Source organism: Scyliorhinus canicula, chromosome 13 (assembly GCF_902713615.1).
Source record: "Scyliorhinus canicula chromosome 13, sScyCan1.1, whole genome shotgun sequence".
In the NCBI taxonomy this organism is placed as follows: Eukaryota; Metazoa; Chordata; class Chondrichthyes; order Carcharhiniformes; family Scyliorhinidae; genus Scyliorhinus; species Scyliorhinus canicula.
The window spans coordinates 31,161,489-31,174,654 of NC_052158.1; the positions used below are offsets into that span (position 1 = coordinate 31,161,489).

Consider the following 13,166-nt stretch of genomic DNA (forward strand, 5'->3'; position numbering starts at 1 on the left):
CTATAAGGAGACATGGTTAAAGGAGGGACGCGACTAGCACGTTCCGGGATAATGGTGTTTTATATGACACAGAGGAGGCAGCAGAAATGATGAAGGAATTGCATTATTGGTTAGGGAACATAACAAAGTTGTGATGTGGGAAGACATGTTCGGGGGATCATAGGTCTCCCAACAGCTAGCAACATACAGAGGAGTAAATATGTAGTCAGATTCTGAAAATATGTTCTGGTCGGCAATTTTAATTTACAATATATTGACTCGGACTCTTTTGTGCCAAGGGTTTGGATGGAGAGCAGTTTGTTAGCTGTGTCTAGGAGGGTATTTTGAGACAGTTGATAGTCCAACTAGAGTGGGGGCCTCACTGGACCTGGAATTGGGGAATGGGCCCGGTCAGGTAATCAATGTTTTAGTAGGGGAACAGTTTGGGAATAGTGATCAGAATTCTGTACGTTTTTGAATACTAATGGATAAGGACAAGTGTGGCCTTCGAGTGAGGGTGCTAATATGGGGGAAAGCCAACCATACCACAATTCGGCAAGAGCTGAAGTATGCGGATAGTGAGTGGCTGTTTGCGGGTAAATCCGCATTTGATATGTGGGAGTCTTTTAAAGAGCAGTTGATTAGAGTTCAGGACAGGCATGACCCTGCAAAAATAAAGTTTAGGAATGAGAAGATTGGGAAACCATTGGTGACAGGAAATTGTGACACAAGTCAAAAAAATGGAAGCATTCATTAGGTTCGGGCAACTAAAAACAGACAACGTTTTTGAAGAATATAGGAAAAGTAGGAACGACCTCAAAAGGGGAGTTAGGAGGGCTAAAAGGGACCATGAAATGTAATTGGAAAGTAGGGTCAAGGAAAATCCTAAGACGTTTTATACATATACAAGGAGCATGAGGGTAGCTAGGGAAAGAGTGCCCCCACACAAGGACAAAGGAGGGAAGTTATACTTGGAGTCAGAGTAAGTGGGTGAGATCCTTTCTGTGTACTTTGCATCAGTATTCATCAAGGGACACGACGAATGTTGAGGTTAGGGATGGGTTTGTGACATGTCAGCATAATGAAGGAGGAACTGTTTGATATTTTAAAATGCATTAAGGTAGACAAATGTACTGGGCCGGATGGGTAATATCCCAGGTTACTGTGGGAGGCGAGAGAAAATAGCTGAGGCCTTGACAGATACATTTACATCATCCTAGATCACAGACGAAATTCCAGAACAAAGGAGAATAGCCAATTCTTTCCCTTTGTTTCCGAAGGAAAGCCACGATATTCTAGGTAACTATAGATTGGTGAGTCTGACTTCAGTCGTGTGGAAGCTGTTTTTGAAGATACTGATGGACTGGATTTATTCACAGTTGGAAGAGAATCGACTTCTTAGTGATAGGCAACATGGTTTTGTGTGGGGTAATATGTTCCCAACGTGATAGTGTTTTCGAGGAGGTGACAAAATTAATTGATGAGGGAAAGGCTGTAGATGTTGTTTACATGGAGTTGATAAGGCATTTGACGAGGTCCCTGATGACAGACTGGTACAAAAAGTAGCATGGATTCGGGGTGTGCTAGCTTGATGGAAAAAGTCCTAGCTTGGGATACAGAGAATAACATGGAGGGATTTTTCAGAATGGAGATCTGTAATTAGTGGTCACACATGGATCAGTGCTGGGATCACTGTTATTTGTAAAATATATAAATGATTTGGAGGAAAATGTAGATGGTCTGATGAGTAAGTTTGCAGAATATGCTCAGATAGGTGGACTGTCAGAGAATACAGCAGAGTATAGATAGACTAGAGAGTTGGGCAGAGAAATGGCAGTTGGAGTTCAATCTAGACAAATGTGAGGTGATGTATTTTGGAAGATCAAATTCAGGTATGAATTGTACAGTAAATGGCAGAACCCTTAGGGGCATTCAGGGGGATGTGGTCGTTCAGGTCCATAGTTCGATTAAAGTGGCAATGCAGGTGGATAAGGTGATCAAGAGGACATATGGCATACTTGGCTTCATCGGTCTGGGCATTGAATAAAGTGTTAGCAGGTCATGTTACAAATGTATAAAATTTTAGTTCGGCCACATTTGGAATATTGCATTCAGTTCTGGTCGCTGTGCTACCAGAAGGAAGTGGGATCTTTAGACAGCGTGAAAAGAAGGTTAATCAAGATTGTCAGGAGGGCGTCAGCTAATAGGTGTGGTTGAATAAACTCGGATTGTTTTCGTTGGAAAGACGGAGGCTGAGAGTAGATCTGTTTGATGTCTACAAAATTACGAGAGGTACAGACAGGGTGAATAGTCAGAGCTTTTTCCCAGGGTGGAAGGCGCAATTACAAGGGGCACGGGTTCTAGATGAGAAGGGAAAGTTTAGGGGAGATGTCCGGGGATTTAATTTTTGCACGCAGAGGGCAGTGGTTGCCTATAGCGCATTGCCAGTAGAGGTGGTGGATGCAGGCAGGCTAGCAACATTGAAGACGTATCTTGAAGCACATGAGCGGCCAGGGAATGGAGCGATACAGATCATCAGGGCAATACGTTGTGGATGTAAATAAGGAATCTGGATCACCACAGGCTTGGTGGGCCAAGGGCCTTTTCGTGTGCTGTAATATTCCTTCTTCTCTTTGTAATGGCCCTTTAGGGAAGGAAAACTGAAATGCTTACTGGGATTGGCCAATATGTGACTGCAGGTGAACTCGGAAATGTGCTCTGCAATGGCCCGCCAAGCATTTCAGGACAATTAGGGATGGACAATAAATGCGAAGTCCATATACCCATGAATGAATACAAGAAAAATGAAACAGCGCCCGTTTTGTTTGTACAATATAGAGGTAGCGTGTTCACATGTCAATTATATGCCTAGTTTAAACGCTGACTTTAAATGTGTGGACAAAACTGTTTGATTTGGGTGCACCAAACACTCTTCTTGGAATAGAGTGATGTCTGGGCCATTTTCTTACATCATGGTTCTCAACATTGCAACGCAAATTACAATACACATATTTCATCATAGAAATGAGTGAGAAGATCTTAAAAAAATATATCACTGGCCATAATATTAGCCCATTAATACTTCAGCTTGACTTAATGAAATTATATACTATTCTGAGCTGTATTAATAAGGTCGTAGAGTACAAGAGGAAGGATGTTATGCTGAAAGTATATAAGGCACTAATTAGTCCTCAGCTGGAATATTGTGTACAGGTCTGGACGCCACACTATAGGAAGGTGCCATGTGAGAGTACCGTTAAGAAATGATGTTTAAGCAATGTACCTTTAAGAAATTAAGCAGCTCATATTCCTGGTGATGCCAGTGTGGGCGGAGCTGGGTTTTTAGTTCAGCCATTTTGCAGTGTTTAGTTTCAGTTTGAGAGAGAGCAGCTGAAAAGTGCCTGGCTGGTTTGCTGTGAGCTGTTTTGAAAGGAGAAAGCCGGTTTGAGGAGAAAGCTGGGAATGTTTGTGTGTTTTGCAAAAAGCTGCAAGAAGAAAACAGAGAACTAGTCTGTTGATGTCTGAAAATCCAAAGACTCTAAGTATATTGAATGTAACCTCATGTCTGTTGTTAAAGGTGAAGTATTTTGGGCGTTTAAAGGAACATTTTGTGGGATTATTTAATGTTGTATTCTTTTCGGGCTTATCTTTGAATTAAGGGGTGTTAAGAGATCCAATGTTTATTTTAAAAGGTTAATTTGAGTTCATGGAATAAACGTTGTTTTGTGTTTAAAACCCCACGTGTCCATAATTGTAATACCACACCTGGGGAACAAGCCGTGTGCTTCAAAAGCAACAATCCATTAAAGGGAGAGGTTGCTTGAACTCCATGATACATTTTGGGGTTCTGAAATCGCTGCCCCCATAACAAAGGATGCGAACGTTTTGGAGGGAGAGTCGAAGAGGTTTACAAGAATAGTTTCAGGGATGAGAAACTTCAGTTATGAGGATACATTGGAGAGTTTAGGACTGTTCTCCTTGGTGAGAAGAAGGCTGAGAGAAGATTTGATAAAGATGCTCAAAATCATGAGGGGGCTGGACAGAGTAGATTGAGAGACAGTGTACCTGCTCATCAAAGGATCAACAGATTTTAAATCATTTTCAAAATAAGCTAATGCGAGTGGTTGGGGTCTGGAATGCACTACCTTGAAGTGTGGTGGAGGCAGGTTCAAACAAGGCATTCAAGAGGGATTAAAATACTGGCGTGTAGCACAAGGTGATTTTGCCATCTTAGTAAGTTAAAAATTAAACTCCACATTTCCTTCCTGGATTTTTTTCCATGTCACTTTAAGCCTTTTTGCTCCAGTTACTGGTGGAGTGCCAGATTACAAATGGTAGATAATAGACATAGCCAAACTACGGATTAGAAGTCAACGTAACGTCCAAGTATCAATGTGTGGTTTATTTAAAGTGGCTGTTTCCTTAACACACCTGCACCTTTGACCTCTGCGCACAGTCGATCAGACCTGAAGCAAAAGGGAACATCAGTAAATTTAGACATTCAAAGCAACAGCAAGGGCCAATAAAATTGCTTTCTTGATATTAAATATGTAGTTATGTGTTAGCAGCTTACCTGGCGGGCAGCTCTCGAGCGGCTGTGAGGAAAGTAAGGTGAGAACAGACGCATTAACGAGCTGAACAAATGGCTTAATTTGCTTCTTAATCTTTATCCCAACCCACTCGCTGTGGGCGAGCCGACGACGTGGGCTGCACCACTGATTTCACGCTCTGTCCAGTTCAACGTCCAATTACCTCAGCGACAGAGAGGGGAGATTAAACCCCACTTTTCCGCCCACCTTTGTCGCACAGTTACCAAAGAATTCGCCCAACGCAGGGTGAGCCTGGTTACCTGACTTTTGGCGCCGCCTCACAACAGCTATCACTATAGCGATGATCAGGAGAGGCACCACCACCGCCAGCGCAAAGGCATATGATGGAATGTTTGACTTGTTCTCGACTTTGCAGTTCCCCGCAGCATCTGTATGAAAACGTATGGACAGAATGGTTAATGTGGCAGAGCGGTGATCGGGATATTCCCATCCTTAAAGTTGTAATAAGGCAATTTGTTTAGAGGACGCTTCACAGGGTCGCACCAATATCATTGAGATGGTTTGAGGAGGGTCTATGAGGGTATATATGTGTGTGTGTGGGAGGGGGGAGGGGGGGGGGGGGGGGTTGGAGTGTTGTGTATGTGGGACGTGGAGGAGGGGGGATAATCTGCGGGTTCCCTTCAGGATATCACTTTTCCAGTAGGGCTCAGCGAATTCGCTGCATCCTGGAGATCCACGAGCGCAAAGCACAACAAAAAAAAACATACTTTCTCAATAAATAAACGTTCAGAAATTGGTTTTGCCCAGTGTGGTCACCGTATTTTCTTCCCGGGGACCGATCATTCTCATGACGAGCAATGTATCCATTCATGTTCGCACGTGGAGCGATAACTGTCCCTATTTGCACTTCTCTATTGACAGGGAGGCCGAATTGATAACAGACTGTTACATTCTGGACAGGCGCTCTAATGTTGACATGTCCCGCGCCATTGGCCTGATGACGGGACCCCAGCTTACACACAATAACTATATTCGTTAATTGACGTTGACTGACGCATCACTAGAATTATATATATGTCTAACTTATGTCTACCTTTAAAAAAATGATGGTCGGGTTACAGTCGTCATTAGCAAGGCTATCTACCCCATTGACCACCCCGAAACGCCCGATTATGAAAGTGGAGGCTGCCTACATGAAGTGCTGCCGTGTTATCTGGTGGATGTGGCACACCTGCAGAGCTAGAGTGAGGGGTTAAATGATTTAGACCCAGTAAGTGGAATCCCTAAACAGTTTAAACGTCGGGCGTTGTGTCAATTGGACCGGGCACTTATTACTGTTCCTACTGTAACTGCAGTATTGTGTCTCTGATCTTGGAGATCGCAGTTTGGAAGGTTCAGTTGGCCGCTGGCACTATGTTTAGCACGTGTGCTTCACATTAGCCCAGGTTCGATTCCAGCTCCAAGACTCTGAATGTATGGAGTCTGCACATTCTCCCCGTGTCTGCGTGAGTTTCCTCCGGGTGCTCCGCTTTCCACCCACAGTGCTAAGGCGTGCCAGTTCGGTGAATTGACCATGCTAAATTGTCCTTTCATGTCCAAAGATCGGTAAGGAGGGCGGACTGGGTCTATGTAGGGTGCTCTTTCAGAGGGTCGGCGCAGATTCGATGCACTGGGGGGATTATATAGATTCCATTGGGCAATTAACCTACACTGACGTTTGTCACTGGAATTATTTCTCATGACTCGGTGTACCTTAATTCGCAAGATTGACTCCGTCACCTCACACTTACCTCCTTCGTCACGGTTCACGGTCACGGTGGTTCCTGCTCCGTAGGCTGCACCGATTTCCACCAGCTCCACTTTGCAAACATAGAAGCCGGTGTCCTCCGCTTTCAGGTTAATGATTCGAATTGACGCATCTCTCTTGTAGCTGAAATCCTCCTGAGTTGCCTCGAAAACCCTACCCCTGAATTCCGCTGTAGTGTTGGAAACATCATTCCCCTGCTTGGTGCCTTTGTGCCAGCTGGAACTACCGACCGCAGTGGGACCTTCATATGTACAGCCCAGGTCCGCGGTCTGTCCCAGGGCTTTGATGAGGAATCGCGGGCTCTGAATGACTGTGATATTTCCAACAGTAATTACTGTAGATGAACAAACAGACTCCGTATAAACACGTGATTCACTTCAGCGTTTTAAGATGCGCTGGGGAATTGAGATTGTTCACAACATTTGACAATCTTTGACTGGAGGAGGAATCGTTCTAAAATCGGAAGATCTACTTCCGGGATTCTCTAAACACTGGAACAGTCCCTGCAGATTGGAGGTTAGCTCATGTCACTCCAATATTCAAAACGGGAGGTAGTGAGAAAGCAGGGAATTATAAACCAGTAAGACTAACATCAGTAGTGGGGAAAATAATTGAATCCATTGTCAAAGACTTTATACCGAAATATTTGGAAAGCAGTGCAGGATCCGTCAATCAGCATGGATTTATGAAGGGGAAATCATGCTTACCAAATCTGTTGGAATTCTCTAAAGATGTGCCCAGTACAGTTGACAAGCGGAAGCCAGTCGATGTGGTATATTTGGACTTCCAGAATGCGTTTGATAACGGCCCACAAAAGAGATTATTGTGCAAAATTAAAGCCCATGGGATTGGGGAAAGTGTATTGAGGTGGATAGAAAACTAGTTGGCAGAGAGGAAAAAGAGTAGGAATTAGCAGACAGTAACTAGTGGGGTACCTCAGGGATTGGTCCTGGACCGCAGCTATTCACAATATATATTAATGATCTGGATGACGGAACAAAATGTAACATCTCAAAGTTTGCAGATGATACCAAGTTGGGGTGGGAGGGTGAATTGTGACGAGGATGCGGGCATCCAACAGCATGTTCTGGACAGGTTGGGTGAGTGGGCAATAAATGGTAGATGCAGTATAATTTGGACAAGTGTGAGGTTTTTCACTTTGAAAGCAAAAGTAGAAAGGCAGATTGCTACCTGAATGGTTGTAAATTGGTAGAGGGGAGCATGCAGCGCGACCTGCATGTCCTTGTGCACCAGTCACTGAAGATATGCATGCAGGTGCAGCAGACGGTAAAGAAGGCTAATGGTATGTTGGCTTTCATTGCGAGATGTTTCGAGTACAGGAGCACGGATGTGTTGCTGCAATTATACAAGGCCTTGGTGAGGCCACAGCTAGAATATTGTGTGCCGTTTTGGTCTCCTTTTCTGAGGAAGGATGCTCTTAATCTCGAGGGAGTGCAGTGAAGGTTTACCAGACTGATTCCAGGGATGGTGGGGCTGTCATGTGAGGAGAGATTGACTAGATTAGGATTGTTCTCGCTGGAGTTCAGAAGAATGGGGGGGTGGGGGGGTGGGGGATCTCATAGAGACTAATATAATTCCAAAAAGACTAGGCAGGGTAGATCAGGGGTGGGCAAACTTTTCCGTGCAAGGGCCACATTCAGAAATTCACAATTTTAAAGGGCCGCATAGTATATTAAGCAAAATAATTACTTCACCCGGTTATGATTCTGGGCGCCTCATATAGAACATAGAACAGTACAGCACAGAACAGGCCCTTCGGCCCTCGACGTTGTGCTGAGCAATGATCATCCTACTCAAGTCAACGTATCCACCCTATACCAGTAAGTAACCCAACAGCCCCCCATTAACCTTAAAAAAAAAAATTTTTTTTTTTAAATTAAAATTTTTTTTTTTTAATGACTTGATGGGCCGCATAAAGACCGTTGGCGGGCCGCATGCGGCCAGCTGGCTGTAGTTTGCCCACCCCTGGGGTAGATGTTGGGAAGATGTTACCAATGATGGGTGCGTCCAGAACCAGGGGTCAGAGTCTGAGGATTCAGGGTAAACTATTTCGGACAGAGATCAGGAGATATTTCTTCACCGAAAGAGTGATGAGCCTGAGGAATTCATTACCACAGGAAGTAGTTGATGCTAAACCATTGTATATATTCAAGAGGCTGCTAGATATAGCGCTTGGTGAGATTAGGATCAAAGACTATAGCGGGAAAGCAGGATTATGTTGGATGATCAGCCATGATCACGATGAATGGCAGGGCAGGCTCGAAGGGCCAAATGGCCACCTCCTGCTCATAACGTCCATGTAACTATGTATTAGCTCATGCCAGGAAAAGATTCCTGGTCCCAGCAACATGGTGACAATGCATGCCAATGTTTGCATCAGTGGAGGACCTTAAGGTATGCAAAAATGTGTGATATTGGATTATTTCCAGTCCAAAGATAATATTTGAATTAAGGCTGGTCATTCCAATGAGGCGAAACATGACCCCCTCCCCCCCCGCCTCCCCCCCCCCCCCCCCACACATGAGTACAGACTCAACCGGGACCTTGGATTCATGTCACATTACATTCACCCCCCACCATCTGGCCTGGGCTTGCGAAATCCTACCAACCGTCCTGCCTTGAGACAATTCACACCTCTTTACCTGTGATTATTCCTCACTCCAGGTGCTCCTTCTGGACCTGTAAAGACTTAATTACCTGCAAAGACTTGCGCTCAATATATTGTCTTGCATCATTGACTTTGTCTATATATATGCTTCTGGAACCCACCTCTTCATTCACCTGAGGAAGGAGCGGTACTTCGAAAGCTAGTGATTCCAAACAAACCTCTTGGACTTTAAGTTGGTGTTGTAAGACTTCTTACTCATTTACGTGGAGGATTCCTCACTTTGTGACTGTTCCGGAACCGCCAACACCTTTTAAAGAATTTTTCGTGATTTTTCTTAAACGACTGATCAGGCAGAAGTTTGAGAAGCGTTTGAATGTGCGTAACCCAAATCAATAAGCAGAGAAAGGCTATTCAGCTAAATCACTAAAAACACATTCGAGTGAACAAAAATGGGTCGCTTTCATCGTTTATTCAGAAGTTCCCAGCACTGCCTCCCTCTCACCTGTCACCAGTAATAGACAATATTTGTAAATTTCGGATTGTCTAAACAGCAACATAGACAAGATCTTGAAGATATAATTGAACCCCGGAGTCGTACCACATTGAGGATTCCATTCAGTCATTGAGTATCTGGGCTGGCTTTTCCAATAACAATTTCGCTGTTCCCATCTCCCCATCTACCGGCCCCTCCCTACCCCCTACTCCTTCCAATGTCACTGCACGTGTTTCTCGTTGAAGTATTTATTTCCATTTTGAAGGCCACTCTTAAATCTATAGCCATCGCTCTTTGAGGCAGGCTGTTTCTAAAACTAAAGCCACCACCTACATACCCCCGATACTATAAGGCAAGATACCATTACATCTGTATCAACTCCCTATCGTCAAGGTGCTTTTGAATCACCTTGGTGCCCGATGAGGTTGACGACTTTTACATCGGTATCCACCATCGTATCGGTAAGATATTTAAAAATATGCATTCACTGCCCTGGGAGGCACACAATTACACATTATGGACATCAGGGAGAAAATCCTCTTACTCATAGAAACATAGAAACACAGGAAATAGCAGAATATTAGGCCATCCTGCCCTTCGAGACTTTCTGTCATTCATTATGATAAACGCTGATCATCTAACTTAATATCCTGATCCCACCGTGCGCTCATACCCTTTGATACATTTATCCCTGAGAACTATGATGAAACCCTTCTTGAAAACATACAATGTTTTGAACGCAACTACTTTCTATGGTAGCGAATTATTTGGACAAGCTGAGTGTGTGATAAAATGCATGTCAGATTTCTATAATGTGGATGAATATGAGGAAATCACTCCTCATCTCAGTCCTAAATTGTCTTCAGACTGTGCCTCCTAGTTTTGTACTCCACGGGAATCGGGAACATCATACTTGCATCTCCCATTACTAGTCCTGTTAGAATTTTATAGGGTTCTGTGAGATTCTGCCTCATTCTCCTGAACTCGACAGAATAAAGTCCTAACGTACTCCATCTCTCCTCTTATGTCAGTACCGACATCCTCGGAATCAGTCTGGGTAAACCTTTGCTGCACTCCATCTATTGCAAGAACATCCTTCCACAGATAAGGAGACCAAAATTGGACACAGTATTCCATGTGTGGCCCTTAATAATTCCAGCAAGACATCTCTGCGCCGGTACTCCAATCATCTTGCTATGAAGGGCAACATATTTGTCTTCTGATTAGTCCATTTGCTGCTGACAGCAAGGCTGTTAGAGTGGCAGATAGTGTTGAGGATTGTCAGGCGATACAGGAGGACATAGATAGGTTGGAGACTTGGGCAGATAAATGGCAAATGGAGTTTAATACGGACAAATGTGAGATAATGCATTTTGGTCGGTATAACACAGAGGGGAAATATACAATAAATTGCAAAACTCTTTGGAAAACTGAAAGTCAGAGAGGTCCTGTTGCACAGGTACACATATCTCTGAAAGCGACAACACAAGTGGACAAGGTAGTCAAGAAAGCATCTGGAATACTTGCCTTCATTGAACGGGGCATTGAGCATAAAAACTGGCAAGTCATGCTACAGTTGTGTAGAAACCTGGTAAGGCATCACTTGGGATATTGTGCACAATTCAGGTCGCTTTGCTACCAGAAGGGTGTGGAGGCTTTGGAGAGGGTGCAGAGGAGGTTTACCAGGATGTTGCATGGTCTGAAGGGTGTCAGCTATGCGGGGATGCTGAATAGACTGAGTGTTTTTAATAGAACGATGGGGGTTGAGGGGCGACGTGATAGAGGTCTACAAGAATAAAGGGGCATGGATTGAGCGGATAGACAGGCACTTTTTTCCCAGGGATGGTTTCATTCTCTAGGAGGCATAAGTTTAAAGTCTGTGGAGCAACGTTTAGAGGAGATGTACGAGGCATTTTGTTTACAAAGAGGGTTGTGAGTCCCTGAAACGCGCTGTCAGGGGAGATTGTGGAAGTAGATACATTAACTGCATTCAATAAGCATTTTGAGAAATCCATGGAAAAGATGGGTATAAAAAGATACGGCTCTAGGAAGTGCTGAGCGTTTTGGCCAAGGGTAGTATCATGACCGGGACAGCTTGGAGGGCTGAAGGGCCTGTTCATGTGCTGTATTGTTCTCTGTTATTTGTTCTTTGTTTGCTGCCTGTTGCATGTTTGCCTACAGTGACTGGTGTACTTGTAGCCCTAGGTCTTGTTGCACACTCACTTCTCTCAATTTATAGCCATTCAAATAATAATCTCCCATCCTGTTTTCGCTGCCACATTTATCCAAATGATACTGCATCTGCCATGCATTTGCCCAGTCACTCGGTTTTGGCCAAATTACAATGAACTATCTCTGCGACCTCTTCACAGCTCTCGCTGCCACCCAACTTTGTCATCTGCAAATTTGAGAGGGAGGATCCATCTCTCACATTTAGCCTCTAAGTTCCATCAACGACTCCTCTCATTGTTACCTCTTTCTCTCTCTCTTTCTTTCACACACCTGTGCACGATTAGAAATCTATCTCCCCACTGTCTATAGCTATGCCTCTCTCTCTCTCTCGATCTCTCTCCCTGTCTTTCTGTTGCATACATATACTGAGACAGTTACTGTCCTCAACACTCTTTTCCTCGACTGAACAATTGCTTACTGATCTATCTAATTCATCTTTCACCTTTCCAATGTAGACGTTGTCTGTCCATTTGGATCATTGACCTTTTAGTTAAATATCCCAGTTCAATAACTAATCTCGAAATGTTCTCTGTAACTTTAGCGACCCAGTCCATAAATTCGAGATTGATTATATTACTAAGGCGTCAGACAGAACCGGGACTGCCTCACCTCATGTCTATGAGAATGTTCCCAAAAATCAGAGGGTTTTAGTTGCAAGCGATGTCACCATAGAAATAACATTGAGTAAACCTGCAACCTGGTATCCAGATCAGTAACTATCGGACACAATTAGATTGGACCAGCTCCACTGATGTTTCAGTGTATAATGCAGAAGAAGGAATTAAATGGGGAGGATATTGCCCTCGGAAATTGATACCTAATGAATTGATGCGGTATTTCGTCGGAGTCGTTAGGCAATTACTTGAGGCCTAATTGTGCTTTTTTGAGAAGTTAGTTAGTAGACACACCTAAAGACCAATTTGCGCCTCGGAGGCAAGGTGATTGTCTAACGTTTTCGTCTGTTAAACTGATGTGTCAGAAATCAAAGTCAAAAACTACTTACCGGAGAACATAGCAACTGTCCAGCTAACTGCAACCCAATGCATTCTCCCTGCAGATCGTCGAATAATTTCATAAAATATCGTCCAGGCAGTGTGCGGACAGGAGCATTTGAGGAGTGCAATGGAACAAAGAACTTAAGCCAAGCTACGGATGTGAGGGAATGGAAAGCAAAACACAGAAAAACTGACTTGCGATTTGCTTGTTAAACCGCAGTGATTTTCCTCTCTCCCTTTCACGCAAATGGTCTCCTCTCACTGACAAGACAGGCATATGCATTGTCTCAGCAGACATGCGCAGTCGTGCGACTGGCCTCACCTTGCAACCTGGGTCCTTAGATGGGTCAGCGATGGAAGACAGAGATTAAAGGCGCAGCCGTGTTGTATTTTTCCATTTTACTGAGGTGAGGTTGCAAATGTATGTCTCTTCGGGGTTGGTGTTTGGGCCATTTACTTTCTCGGGGCTTGGTGGCTCTGC

The 13,166-nt window shown here is 44.0% G+C and overlaps 1 protein-coding gene across 1 annotated transcript in view; it reads right to left on the reverse strand.

The window, feature by feature from the left end:
• The window catches only part of LOC119975537, a 34,744-nt gene extending 21,867 nt beyond the window's left edge, over window positions 1-12,877 (reverse strand). Inside the window, exons 1-5 of the mRNA XM_038815329.1 lie at window positions 12,694-12,877; window positions 6,320-6,670; window positions 4,829-4,957; window positions 4,553-4,574; window positions 4,411-4,445 (exon numbers count right to left, since the gene is read on the reverse strand). Coding sequence (XP_038671257.1) covers window positions 4,411-4,445; window positions 4,553-4,574; window positions 4,829-4,957; window positions 6,320-6,670; window positions 12,694-12,736 — 580 coding nt within the window. The 5' untranslated portion in view covers window positions 12,737-12,877. The remainder of the gene's footprint in view (window positions 1-4,410; window positions 4,446-4,552; window positions 4,575-4,828; window positions 4,958-6,319; window positions 6,671-12,693) is intronic.
• Between the last annotated feature and the right edge of the window lie 289 nt (window positions 12,878-13,166).